This window comes from Toxorhynchites rutilus, chromosome 3, assembly GCF_029784135.1.
Source record: "Toxorhynchites rutilus septentrionalis strain SRP chromosome 3, ASM2978413v1, whole genome shotgun sequence".
NCBI lineage: Eukaryota > Metazoa > Arthropoda > Insecta > Diptera > Culicidae > Toxorhynchites > Toxorhynchites rutilus.
In genome coordinates, this window is record NC_073746.1 from 151,413,294 (window position 1) to 151,427,198 (window position 13,905).

Genomic DNA, 13,905 nt, shown 5'->3' on the forward strand with positions numbered 1-13,905 from the left:
TTCCATCGCTGATGATGGTTGCGTGGACGTAGTTATTCTATAACAACACAAAGATGGTCAATTGAGGGCCCTGAGTTTGAACTCACGATCGATCGCTTGGTAAGCGAACGCGTAACCAAGTGGCTACGAAGACCCCAAAAAAAAAAAAAAAAATTATGTTTAAAAAGAAAATAATCAGAAATTCAACACATCGACACAAAACACCTCTAGTTTTTTGTTCGATAATCATATTCATTATTTTCACGCGATCATAGTTGTGAACCAGCCCTGCCACAAAACCGATTGGGGTATTTTTTTTTTTTGCATAACCGTTTCGAACAATTGTTGACAGCTGCGAACACAACTACACTGGCACGGAGAGAAAGGGAGAATCGGTATCGTCCAGCAAACCGCGATTTATCGTTGGCAGAAAGTGAAGAGACGGTACGCTCGGAAGGCAAACCAAAATCACCTAAACACAGAAATCGCATTCGTTTATATATTTTTTATTGCGTGCATACAAATTCTGATGTATAGCGGGCCGATAAGACACGTATCGCAAATTAACCGAGTGAAGCGGAAGAAATGAAAGGATAATTCCGTGTACAACACGTAGATGGATGTTTGGTTTTTTTAATTTTCGTGAGCAACACGATATAGGTTTTTGTTTTGTGCGGCAGTAGTAACCTTCACTAGAACGACTTGCGAAGGGCCGGAATCGAGCATTTCTATTAGTGGCACCCGGCAATAGCTATTGCGGGGACAACGAGAAATCAAAAAAGGAGAAAAGAGTGCAGAAGGCGACTAGGTATATGCGAGTTTCAAATTCGAGTGATAGGCCGTTTATTTTTGGAATCATTTCATGGATAGCTATAATTAGATTGGCTTTTCGAAAAGGAACTTTTCGTCAGTATTCTCCTTCCTTGCTCTCGCAGGAATCGGCTCACCGAGGCGAGGGTCAGCATCTAATTGGAACGGAGTTAAGGCATATCGTCATGGGGGCCATAATTTCAAGATTTCGGGTAAGTTTATGTCGTTACTTGAGATATCATGTTTAATCCGTATCCGTGGCCTTAATGTGTAGTGCTTCCATTTAACACAGTCTCCAGAGTAGGTGAAACCGGCAAGTTTCTTTTATATCTCCGCTGCGCAGAAACAAAAATATTTACTTATCGCGATTGCACCTATATCCCCATAACAAGTGTTCCTGTTGAATGCGTTGAGTTTATAGTTGTATTCGTCGGATATTCATGATTGAAGAATATACTAATTTTTGTTTTATCACCTTTGGAAACAGTTTACCCGGTCACCGCATGACCTTTTTGGATGAATAGTCACGCTTTCACTTTTTTTGCAAACCAAATCGTGGTGAAAATCAGAATAAATTGTCATGAGTATTAGATTATATATTTATAATCCATAAATACTTGATAAATTAACCAAAATAACCAGTGCATTTATGGTAAGCATTATACTTTCGAAGTTCAAATAGTTGGGATATGTTTATACTAAGTGTGCACTATGTGATGTCTACTGTTCGGACCATCCAGTGTCCATTAGAAATTTCATGATTTCTAAGACCGATATCGTTATCTAGGAAACGCTTTTCCCAGAAATCACGAGTGCTGAATTGCTTTGCACTTTCTTCGAACCATTCTTTTCGTCTAGGGGCTGTCCACATACCACGTGGACAGAAAAAGTACGCTTTTAGACTCCCCCCTCCCTCTGCGTGGACAAGCGTGGACATTGACTATACCCCTCCCCTGTTGTCCACGTGGACATTCTTCCATGTATTGTAATTGCAAAAAAAAGGGAATAATTGCATTTTGCCTATATTCTATTTTAAATTGATCTTATTTTATATTTGTTGTTTTTTTAATGATAAAAAAACAATTCAAGAAATAAATATGTTCTTTTTTCTGAGCAAATGAATAGAAATTTTAAAAAAATCGTCTCCGCAAATCACATCCGAAAAATCAAGCAGTCAAAAGTTCGAAAGCTTCTTAACTGTACTTTATCCAGCTACAGTATCTTAACTTAACTGTTGTTGTCAGCGCAATACAAAACCTTTCCCGTCATTGTTTGGAGAATTTTCAGAGGACGCGTTCCATTCCATAAATCGACCTATACAACACTAGCGCTTCGAAAATATGTGTTATTAACAAATTCCCAGCGATTATTCTAAGGCAAAATTACACTAGACCATTCTCGTCTCAGGCAGTGCATCTTTCATTCGATGCAACGCAAACTGCTTTACTTTTGGGGCTACATTGAAATCGTGCGATTTTACCTTTTTTGAAAAAAAAATAATGCAAATGGGCTTTTTTGGTAGTAACGGTTGTTTTCTATTCTTCGATTCTTTCATTAACATTGTCCGAAAAGTTATTTGTATCGCGCTTCAGTTTGTTCAAAAGTCTATTCATGTAGTATTTCTTATACCACTTCCTATCAATATTCCTAGTTTGAAAATATGTGAAATCGTTTGCTTCAGGAAACGCTCTGTTAATTGTATGAAATGGTGGGTTAAAAATACAAAAAAAAACATAAATTCGTTCTTTTTCATCCCATTTGTTCGAATGCGTATGGAAATCTATGTAATGATTTGTGTAAAAATCCCACTATGATAACTACCCAAACTACTACTTCTTCAAAGCAGTTTTCGAGAACATTCGCGAGAATCAACGTCAAATACATATTTGCTTCTCTAATGGTTTTAACGTGGAGATTGTTTCCGAAGCAAAAATAAAAACTGAAATTAGAAACATTTCTTCTGTGACAAGCGAATATTTTTACAATTAAGCATGAAATAACATCTGAAGAAACTTTAACAATAAAATCATTCGCCTGCAGATAATCTCCGAGAAACGAGTGTTTATCGAAAAGAGTTTTTCTGATGACTTCTGTAATTGTTTAGTGCAATTGAATGTTGTTTTATTTGAAGCTAATTGAAGTACTATTTAAGAAAATGTGTCGAAAGCATTCAAATGAAGAAACAACCAATGGATTTAGGCATACTTCTTTACTAACTTGGACTGGTAGATACTAGTTCATATATTGAAGCGAAAATTAGAACAAAGAAAACAATATTTTGAATGTTTTATTCCATAAAGCGTATTGATAGGGTTATCCTCTTGGCTGTGGTGCAGAATATGTAATCTAATCCCGGATTCAAAGCCCCTCTGAAAAAAAACACGAATATCTTAATAATGTGTGCTTATTAACAGAAATTTCATTTGTAACACCACAATCTTTCGATCGGTAGGACAAAGTGATCCTTAAAAAACTGATCTCTGGTGGTGAGCATACCTAACGCAGCTGTATCAATGTGTCATCAACGTCGCAAGATGGATGCTAAAAATTCGAGAAATATTTGGGAACAGTACCCATCAGAAAAGGTGGACTGAATCTGCAGAATCTGAATCTGTACAGAGTTCTGCACATGAACTCTGTTTTTGAACTGGTATTATAAAATTTGGATAGCACTAAGTCCTTCTCAAATTATTTGGAAAATCCTAATAATATTCCGGTCATTTCATCGTATTATCAACATCCCACATATACTCTGCAGATACAAATGTATCAGCAGTTCACTATGTTAAATTTACTCTCACGTAGACCTGGATTTAGAACACAGAGTTCAGTTTATGCTCAAATATGACGTAGCTTAGAAGTTGAAAACAAAGATCCTCCACTACCAATGGAAGCTTGATCGCTCAATGTTTATGTGACTTTCATGCAGAATACATATTTCAGTGAAGAAGTTCGATGATATGAACTGTCGAAAATATTCGACATAGCCATTTTATGGATAAATATGGAGTACCCAAAATGGGCGGAAAATGCAGAAAAGATTTCATTTATTTGAACAATTCTGAATGTATTAAAAAACATCTGTTTAACGTGTCCACGTGGGTATTATCTGTACCCCCACTCCCCTCACCGTGGACAAGCGAGGACATTTTCGTACACCCTACCCCCCCCCCCCCCCTAAAGTTGTCCACGTGGTATGTGGACAGCCCCCTACTTGGCTATTAACAATTACCTTCAGTATTCTCCTATAATTCTTGAAAGTATCATCATGCAATTTGGACTCGAGGAGCTATGCAACCATGAGTTCCTGAATTGGTCTGGGTCTAGCATCAAATGTTTCTATTTCGATTAACACGCAGCGTGCTGTGGAATTAAAAGACGGGTTAATCCACGGGAGGTTCTGAATACATTCAACTCTGATGACCATCGATGCTTGATAAGGTGCCCAGATATGGTACGCTACGAATAAAGCTGCAAAATGATGGTTTTTGTGCGTAGATGTCGGCGAATTGCCAACTGAAGTTTCCAATGAAACCTAGAATAGTGTAGGCTTTGGCTGGGTTCTTATGGAGGATTCGTCCATGTTGAACGCACGGCTAGAATATTCTAAAACGTAGCTGATATCTGCTTGTCGAACAAAATCATTTACCTCTTGGAACCACTTCCGGATTTTATGCTCCGTAACACAAGTTCGCTGTTTAGAAAGCTCACTCGCCTGATGTCGGGATGGCATCTTAGGAAACCTTTCACCCACTTGTATCCAGGAAGATCTCCCTTAAATGGGTACTTCCTTTTAACGGTTCGCAGAAAATATGCCACGGAAGTCTTCAAACGTTTCTTGTCAATCGGAAACCCGGCTCTGGATGCCTCGATTACCTACTGAACGATGCCATCTTCTTTCTTTCCGGAAACTGAATGTTTTCCAGGGCGTCCCACGTTACCATTCAAGTTCAGTTGTACACGGAGAGTACTTTCCGGGATTCGTTGATATTTTGCTGTTCGGCATTTTGAAATATCTTTCCTTGTCATCTCCATGACCAGAACAAGCTGCTGACGGGAATAACGCATATTGTTCTTTCCCGGAGTCATCCTTGTTTCAACCTGCGCACAATAAGGAATATAAACAAAACATGAGGAACTTAATTCTGCGCATTATAAATCCTCTTTTTCTGAGAGTTTATATATTTTAATCAGTTCAATTAAGTCACATTCAGATACAAAATGCTTAAAACTTACTGATTTCGGATAAATTTCCGATCTGCGATACTTTTTTCGTTAAAGAGAAGGGGAAGAAGGAAGAACTTGTTGTATCTCAACATCGATGCTAACAGGAACAAAAATTTGACGTTTTCAGTGATGTCGGATTTGTTTTTAATACAACTATATTAAACTATTCAACAGTATCAATACGCATAACCAATAGTGAATTGTTGTATTTAGTATGAAAAAAGACTAAAGTGCGCAGAGTTAGGTGGAGTTACGGAATTTAAATCACAAAAAATTATAGATATGATTCTCGGATTTCCTTTTTCCTCGAAGTCAAGATTGATTAGCGGTGCATCAACCGGATGGCTTTGAAAGCACCAGAAATATTGTGCTTACTTTGGTCAACCGTTTTTTGGTTGCTACCGTTTTGAACCGATGTACAACATTCTTTCAACGAAAATGTAATCGCACTGTGTTTAGTACGAGAAGAATATTTGCGAGGCACACCGAGTGCGCTACATGCATTGGCAATAAGGACACAAATCTCGTGTATTGTTCTCGTGAGAACAGGAATAAATCGTAAATCACCCATCTTCAACTCCTACGAAACAACGCTAACCCATTGGTCTTTTTCATGGCTAAAGGGCTTCCGGCTATAGAGTTATTTTTAAAAATTCCGATGGATTCTAAAATAATATTCGAAGCTATCAAAAACGATTTGATTTCTATGTTTTTTTTGCTGGAAGAGAACTTCTGCGAATTTAGGAACATGATTGGTGTAATGGTGATGATGTTTTGAATTATAGAGGCTTTCTCAGACTTTTAGACATTCTCAGTTTATTCGCACCAATTTGGTTTAGTTCTCCAAATTAAACATTCGGCCTTGGGAAAGGTCATTTGGAGGGGCTCGCTATCCCCGCCATTGTTTGGTTGCTTATAAGTGACTATTTCCGATTGATCCATTAATTTTCGTGTAATCGAGCATTGGTTAAAATAGGCGTCATAGTGCAGCGCGATTTTTTTTTGTGCGATTTTTTGGGTGCGACTTTTTTTGTGCGGTATTTGAAAAAAATGAAGTCATCGGTGTGTTAGTTTATTCCCATTCTCATGCTTTGTTTTGTTTGTTTTAAGCTGTCAGTAGGAGCTTATTGACAGGAGCAAAGAGTTGATTTTATGATCTGCGCAAGTGAGTAGGTCGCTTATGAAAGTTAAAAAAGGAAATCAAATGTTGATTACGAATGGAATCATTAGGATTTGGGTTAATTTCTTAAGGAAACTTTTTTCATGCGGTCTCTATCCACCACATAACAAAAAGTTTTTTTTAAATTGTTTAGCGAACACGATTTTTTTGTGCGGTCCCTATCACCCGCACAAAAACAGGTTTGCCTGTATAACAAAAGAATCCTACGGTCAACTATGATCGGAAACTTATCAATGATTTCCTCATAAAATCTGCCTTATGTCATAAAGGTAATCTTTTTCCACAGTCATGAACATAATTCCGAATAACCGTTTCTGGTCAGATCTCGACTGCAAAAAATTCTTGATCCGTCGAACAACAAAAAAAGCTCTTTCAACGGATACCGTTGTATTAGGAAAATGTCTGCATCATTCTGGCCAGCCGTTTCGGAGAAGGTTTGATGCAGGTTTTGTCCAACGATAATCGGAAAAAAAGCTTCGCTTCATCGAATTTCGAGTGGTATGAAATAAGCATTTTCAAATTCCCAGTAGGTAATGCGACATCGAAGTCGGCAAATTTTTCATGATTCAACAAAGCGACGAATTTGTATTCATCTAGTTCCTCAAACCATTTCTTCATTTCCTCAACAATTTCGATTCATATAAACGACGACAATTGATGACGTTATTTTCGCCAGATACATCAATTTAGAGACGTCGGTTAATCGTTCGATTAATTCAAATAATCGAATATCTGAAATTATAATCGAGTAATTTGGTATCGAATAATTTAAAATCAAAATATGAATACATCGCATAATTGCCACTGTAATCGCGATTAATGAATGAAAGGATTTTTCTCAAGGCTAATGCATTTTTAGGTTAAGAATTAGGCTATATAGTTTTTTTATCCAACATTTTTTCATCCAACCATCTATCATCGACAACCCGATAGACCACGCGATCAGAATGACAACGTGATACGTGATTATTACAAGAAGTAATTATTCGCTCGATTAATCGAATATTGAAAAATAATTATTCGAATGAATCGAATATTGGAAAATGTCCGAACGATTAATCGATAATCGAATAAATGAAAAATTTAGACATCACTACATCAATTGCATCTTTGAGCGTACTATCGAAATGATGATCTGCTTTAAGCTCCTCTATAGAAGCAAGGCAAGCATTAGATCCAAAGTACGCAGCTATTTCATCCACATGTCCGGCCAATGCAGCGGGGGTTTGAAACGTAAGCTGACAAACGTGTACTATATATACCGGGTTCAAGTTGTCGAATGAACAAAATCGATAAAAACGCTCGAATTAAAACCACACATCAACGAAGAATATCACCACATCCACAGAAATCATGAATGGATTTGTTCGCTTTTTTGCATCATGCTCGCTCGAGGTGTTTGGTGTTGTGTACTCTCGCGATCTCTTGCCCTCTCTCAAATTTTAATGACGTCAGCAATAGAAAGAGAAACAGAAAGGAAAACGATGAAAACTACGAAAAAACACTAAAGATTGTGGATTTGTGTGTGTATTTTCCATCGTTTGTATCGGTTTCATTCAGCAGAAATATTGAACCGAAAACGTCATTTTTATGCAAGGCGGCGCATTAGTAGTAGTAATCGTTTCATACGTAGTTGACTGTGTTTGCCCTGTGTTTGATGAAGGCGGGTTCAGATGAATGGTTTGAACCCAGTATTTATTACTGCTTATTTCGTAGCATTGAGGCTGTGTAGCGCGCGGATTGGGGTGTATTCAAATGTAATTATCAGATTATATTCTTCACGGTGGGTTTGAGTTCCACCAAAATAGAAAATAGAATAAGGATATTCGGGATAACATGGAAATCACAAAGAAGTAGCTTCGATAATTCCTCATCCATGTTACAAATGTGAAATAATATACATTTCATTCTGAGATTGTCTACCTGTCCTATGAACAGTTTGAACAGGCGGACGAGACGCCTCTAAAATTCTGCATTGTAAATTTTAACATGATGGATACAAACGATTCTGGGTCGAACTTACCTTATACTTACCTTGCATAGACTGTTCTGGCAGCACCGTGAAACAAGTACTGATCAAAACAAACGAACGAATCAAAACATACAACAAAAGCAACAATCAAACAGTTGTACCGATAGCATTCACTCGCTCGATGCTATCAACTTTCTCGGTATCTATAATAGTAAAATAGAGCTGATTGGATCCTAGATAAAATTTAAATATTGAAAAAATATAGGGAAAAAAACTTGCTATCGCTTTTCTCACTAAAACGACAATTCGCACAGTTTTGCGCAGCGTTGGACAGTGTTCAATTGAAAGCTTATATTTTTACCAAAATTTTGAATGTAGTCTCAGCCGCGGCAAATTCATATTTTTTGCCTAATGGCCAGCGATTCCCCATGGTGCTGTGGTACAGCGAAAATGGCGTTACAGTGGTTCCGTAGGAATGTTCCGGCCAATTTAGGAATACTGTGCAATTGTGCACATTCCGAAGAAAAAAGGGAGCTATGGATTTTCGTTTTCGTGGATTTCCACGTGTTCTACCTTTAAGGTAATGATGGATTGGTCATAACAGGACCATTTATATCGCCAGGACCAGAACATTTTATAGGAATCGCAAGAAACGCTGTTTCTCGCGAAACATCTCCAAAGAAATTGACAATACTGACAATTGATTCCATTCCATTCCCTGTTTTTCAGTTCATTCGCCTCTAAGTCAATTAACAAGTTTATTGTTCCAATGTTCACTATCCACACTAACTAGCTTTCGTACGCAAACAAGTTAGAATTGGTCAAAAAGTTAAACGAATGTTAAAAATTAAATAATTAAAAGCGATTCATATTCATCGTAAAATTAATCTTTTTCACTATCATGTAGTGATAAGAAAAAAAAATAAAATGGTCACATTTCTACTTCATGTTTAAAAAACAAACAAAAAATTTTTAATTCAGACGTAAAATTGAGTGTACAGTTCAAGTTTTTCTTAAAAAGAAAATTGAAATCAGTTCAGAAATGTTAACAGATAACAAAAATCAATCCCCTAGTATTTGGTATAACCCTTCTTTGGCGTCCAGCACTTCCTACAAGCGACGAGGCGAGATTTTTGTTCACTGTAGACGAAAGTGCCTCCCAGATCTCCGTAATCGTCGTTTCGAGTTCCGGTTTGTTCCCTGGATTTTTATTCTTCAGATGGTTCTTGATTTCCCACCAAAGAAACTCTATAGTGTTGAAGTTCGGAGATTTCGGGGACATTATAGAGCAGGTATTACCGCATGATGAGGTCATTTTGCTTCGGGTCATCATTCTGTTGAAAGTAGTAATCACGAGGGAGAGCCAATTTCTGCACGGGACACTGAGGGTTACGTTTCAGGATGTTCAATGAAGCCATCTTATCCAACGCCGAATCGATGAACTCCATAGTTCCAGTAGCAGAAGCGGCCATCGTACCATACATCATTTGACTGCCGCCGCCGTATTTTACTGTGGGAACCAAATGCTGAATCTGGAGCACCAATCCTCCATCCGATTCAAAGAGATTTTCATCTCATCCGTATAAAGGACCATGTTCCAGAACTCCTTAGGTCAGTTTACACATGCCTTAGCAAACTGTAGTCGCTTTTTTCATATTCGCCGTTGAGATGAAAGATTTTTCACGGCCAACAAAACAAGACCTCTCAGATTGTTCCTGTATGCTGTCTGTGCTGACAGGCCTTCCGATGATGCCGACTACTTCGGTAGTCAATTTAGGAATATTTGGTTTAGAGTTCTTTCGGAATGTACGCACAATTATTCGTTCATCATCAGAAGACAGAATACGTTTGTGTCTTCTACTTTCTACTTTCTTTTTGCCATGGTTCCTTCGTATTTTCACTTATTTATGATTTTCTTCGCTGTATAGTGGGTTCTTCCGACTATATCTGCTATTGCCTGCAATGTCTTTCCACGACAATTCATATCAATAAAAAACAAAAACCAACACTGCCCAAGCAGTGGTTAAGTGTTAACACCAATCACTGACGAAAAAAAGTACACTAATTCGCAAAGATCTTACTTACAAGGTTAATTTGTTCGGAGAAATTTAAGGTGTACACTCAATTTTGCGATGCCTAGAATAGAGATTGTTTTCAATTTTTTGAAATAAACAATTAGCAGAAAACTTTTCGCGGAATTTTATTGCACGTACAGCTAGTTAAATATGTGAGTAATTATTATGCATCAAAAGTATCAATGAAATCAAAATACTTTATACCAAATAAATGGAAAGTATCGTCAAGTAGCATTTGTAAACTCAATTTTGCGATAGACAGTATGTCTCGTTCAATAATTCATATTTTCGCCTTTCCGCAGACGATCGGCTTCCAAAAGTAACGCGGTGTTTTTTTTCATTTGACACACATGTTTTCATGTAGGTTTGTTCACTTCTCGCTTGTTGCACCCCCAATTGTGGTCATTCAATTAATTAATTGCCATTTTTTTCGCACCACGCATCAATACTGTTCATTTTTCTTCCACAGAAAGAGAAAACCACTTGTCAGGTACTGGAAAATTTGGAGGAGAAAATAGAGCACATCGAAGCGTACACAATCAGCACCCAGGAGCAGCGAAAACGATTCGTGGGTAGCTTTCTAGTCATCTCTATCGGTCTGTACGTGCTTTCCTCCCTGATATTTTACTTCGTGTTCTTCCCATCGACATGGAACGACAGAATCGTCCGTTCGTTGCCACTGCTGATCTGCCCGTTGATGTAGGTCACTGGAAATTCGGAAAGTAAATTTATACCAACAGATATATTTTCTTCTACTTCGCAGTATCACATTGATCAAGAAAGTGTTGGCATGGTATTTCGAGCGAAAAGTCATCAGAAACACAAACAAACTGAAACTGTTAAGGGCAGAGAAGAAGAAAATTTTGGAACAAGTTATGGACAAAGAAACCTACAAAGTGGCCGTAGACATATTGAACAAATTTGGCGATAATTCGCAGAAAGCCCAGACGCAGTCTTTGAGTGGTAATTGATTTACTACATGTCCATTACTTTAGCTGAAAGTATTATGTTTATTCGTTTTCAGCTCTCACGCCTATGAAGCGAGCACAGCAGGCTCCGGTGACACCCAAAGGGATACCGCAAATCAGGACACAACTGCCTTCTCAGTCGGCTCCTGGCCCACAAATGCCCATGGCGGGGATTCGCCCAGCACCCGTTACACCGATTGGGTTCAATCCGAACATTAGAACTGCTTCGCCAGCGCCTCAAGCGGCACATTTTCAGCAGCAATCAGCTGGTCTCATACATAGACCGATAGGGATGGTCCCCCCACAGACAATGCCTTACCGGCGTACGCCTTATCCGATTATTAATCACAGCCAAAAAGGCGTCCTGGAGAAGATGGTCGACTATCTGGTCGGCGATGGACCAAACAGTCGTTTCGCAATGATCTGCAAAGAATGTCTTATGCATAACGGTTTGTATGCTCGAGATGAAAGCATATATAAATAAAGTTATATTATAAAGATGTGCGAACATTTCAGGCATGGCTCTTCAGGAAGAGTATGAATTCGCTGCCTTCCGGTGTGCCTTCTGTGGCGCATTTAACCCGGCAAAAAAACTGCGCCCTATGGCCCCCAAGCTGCCATTTGAACAGGTTCAACTGACCCAGCAGAGGGGGAAGAGACTGTCCGTCTCATCCAGTGGAGAAGAATCTGAATCGCCATTAGTTGAGGAAAACCCTGCGGATGCAGAAACTGGTAAGATTCAGACCGGCAGTCAACGGCACCATTTCAACATCAGCTCATCAGATCCCAGCAGTCACTAACGAAATTCCATCAACTTGTACGTATCATTCCAGTACCGGAACAGGAAGAGAACGTCGCAGTCGACAATGCTCGCACAGAAGCCGACGAGGCGATGGAGGAAGTCGATCAGAATTTAGAAATCGCAACCCCTGTAGTGCCAGAAGCAACCACATCAATCGAAAGTGACGAACCTGGCGACCAGCCAAATGCCACAGGCGAAGAAATTCCCGGAAACAGTACCGACGACAAAACAGACTGAACTTTTTTTCTTTCTTTAACATGACGCGATTCACGTAGTTAACATTCGGAGTTGTTTGCAAAGAACTTTTACAGCTTGAAGCCTCGTCACCTCCTTGCATGACTTTGTTCAGCGTTTAGCAACTTCCAATGGAAGCGATTAGTAAACAAAAAAAAGAAAGTCTTGGCTAATGGTATTGTCGAGTAGAATCAATCTTCGGAGCGCGGAGCGTGAAAGTTGCATTTACAAATCCCATTGTGAGATGAGCGTTAAAACTCATTTTCGTTTATCGACTTATATCAATTTAACAAGAAGCAGTACTCATACCGATCCCTATTTTTCCTTTTTGTAGTTTCAACGTGTTGTAAAACCCTTTGTCATTTATTCCATTGGTTAATGTAGAAGGTATAGTTGCTGACCTGTTTAAAATTTTGTGCATGCTTTTGTTTTGTTACTCGATCGTGAAAGATTTCATTAATTTTTGGGCTAAGCGCATTTATTTAAGTAGTAAAATATTTTGAGAACACAAAACTGTACACTGCACACCAGATGGAGGAACAATGGACACTTGTATCAGCGAACATCGAACATTGAATTGTAATATAGCTTTGTTAGGGAAGGAATTTGAAAACGTAAATTATTACGAGACAACCAGAAGAATGATGAGTGAATCATGGGAAGAATACAGTGTCTGACTAACCTAAAGTGGAATTTTTTTATTGACTGTTGAACCTCATGTGTATGATAATTATCGATTTGTTATGATTTTTATGGAACTGAAGAAAGACGAGATAATAGCGAAATATAACAAATGAGAATTATTGTTATAAGAAGTTGTTTTTGATTTTGCCTGAATCATTCCGAACTGGTGTGAAGAATATTAATCCTTTTGCGTACAACGTCGAACCACACTCGTGGCGATAGACTGTGCCAGAACGTACAACATCGAAGCCACTCGTCCAATACGTTTGTCATTTAGACGAAGCCGATTCTTGATTTTAGCATCAGTTCTTAAGAATAACCTTTCACCTGGAATTGATGTCAACATCTAGTTCAGTGATCCTATGAGCCACTGGTGATAGTAAATCCCCTCAATCACGATAAAAATCACATCTCTGATTTTTAGATATGTTACGTAAGAAAACCTCAACTTTCAAGAAAAAATATAGCGCCAGTCCGAAGCCATGTAAACTATAAAACACAAATACAATCAATAATTACAGAAATAAAATTAATTTTTTTGCAAGCGCAATATTTTTCCAAGATCAGTTAATTGTCTTCAATTTGATATTTCGAACATCTGAATCGGTTCGGTAGTTCGAAATTTCGAATTTTTTGGAAAAAGGGGAAAATATAGATTTTTCGGATCACCCTAAAATGAAAATGGGCACCATCATGAAAAAATAAAAGAAAATGTGTCTAAATTTGGCGATAAGAAACAGAACTACCAATTATTACGAAAATCTAAGAACCACTATATCGGTTTGGCATGGAACGTCTGTATATGACCCATTCCAGCGTAACGTGACAACGGTTTGACTCACTAAACACAGTTTTTTTTTCTCGTTTTCATGTATAAATCACACTATTTCCATTGGTAAACGATTTTAAAGTGAAATTGAGAAAATTTCCTACAAGAATCTTCAGTTGGAGAATATTTTACAGTTCAATTCCCT

General features: G+C 38.1%; 1 protein-coding gene across 2 annotated transcripts; it reads left to right on the top strand.

Moving 5' to 3' along the window:
- The first annotated feature begins 346 nt into the window (after nucleotides 1-346).
- LOC129778463 (endoplasmic reticulum junction formation protein lunapark-B) lies at nucleotides 347-13,049 on the top strand. Of its 2 annotated transcripts, none has more exons than XM_055785362.1 (7): nucleotides 347-787; nucleotides 850-1,001; nucleotides 10,713-10,942; nucleotides 11,007-11,206; nucleotides 11,268-11,660; nucleotides 11,728-11,943; nucleotides 12,045-13,049. In XM_055785362.1, exons 2-7 carry the CDS (start codon nucleotides 975-977, stop codon nucleotides 12,248-12,250), a joined length of 1,272 nt encoding a protein of 423 aa, XP_055641337.1. In that variant the 5' UTR covers nucleotides 347-787; nucleotides 850-974; the 3' UTR covers nucleotides 12,251-13,049. The 2 variants fall into 2 exon arrangements, with proteins under 2 accessions (XP_055641337.1, XP_055641338.1); XM_055785363.1 differs by having other exon boundaries at nucleotides 915-1,001.
- The last annotated feature ends 856 nt before the right edge of the window (nucleotides 13,050-13,905 follow it).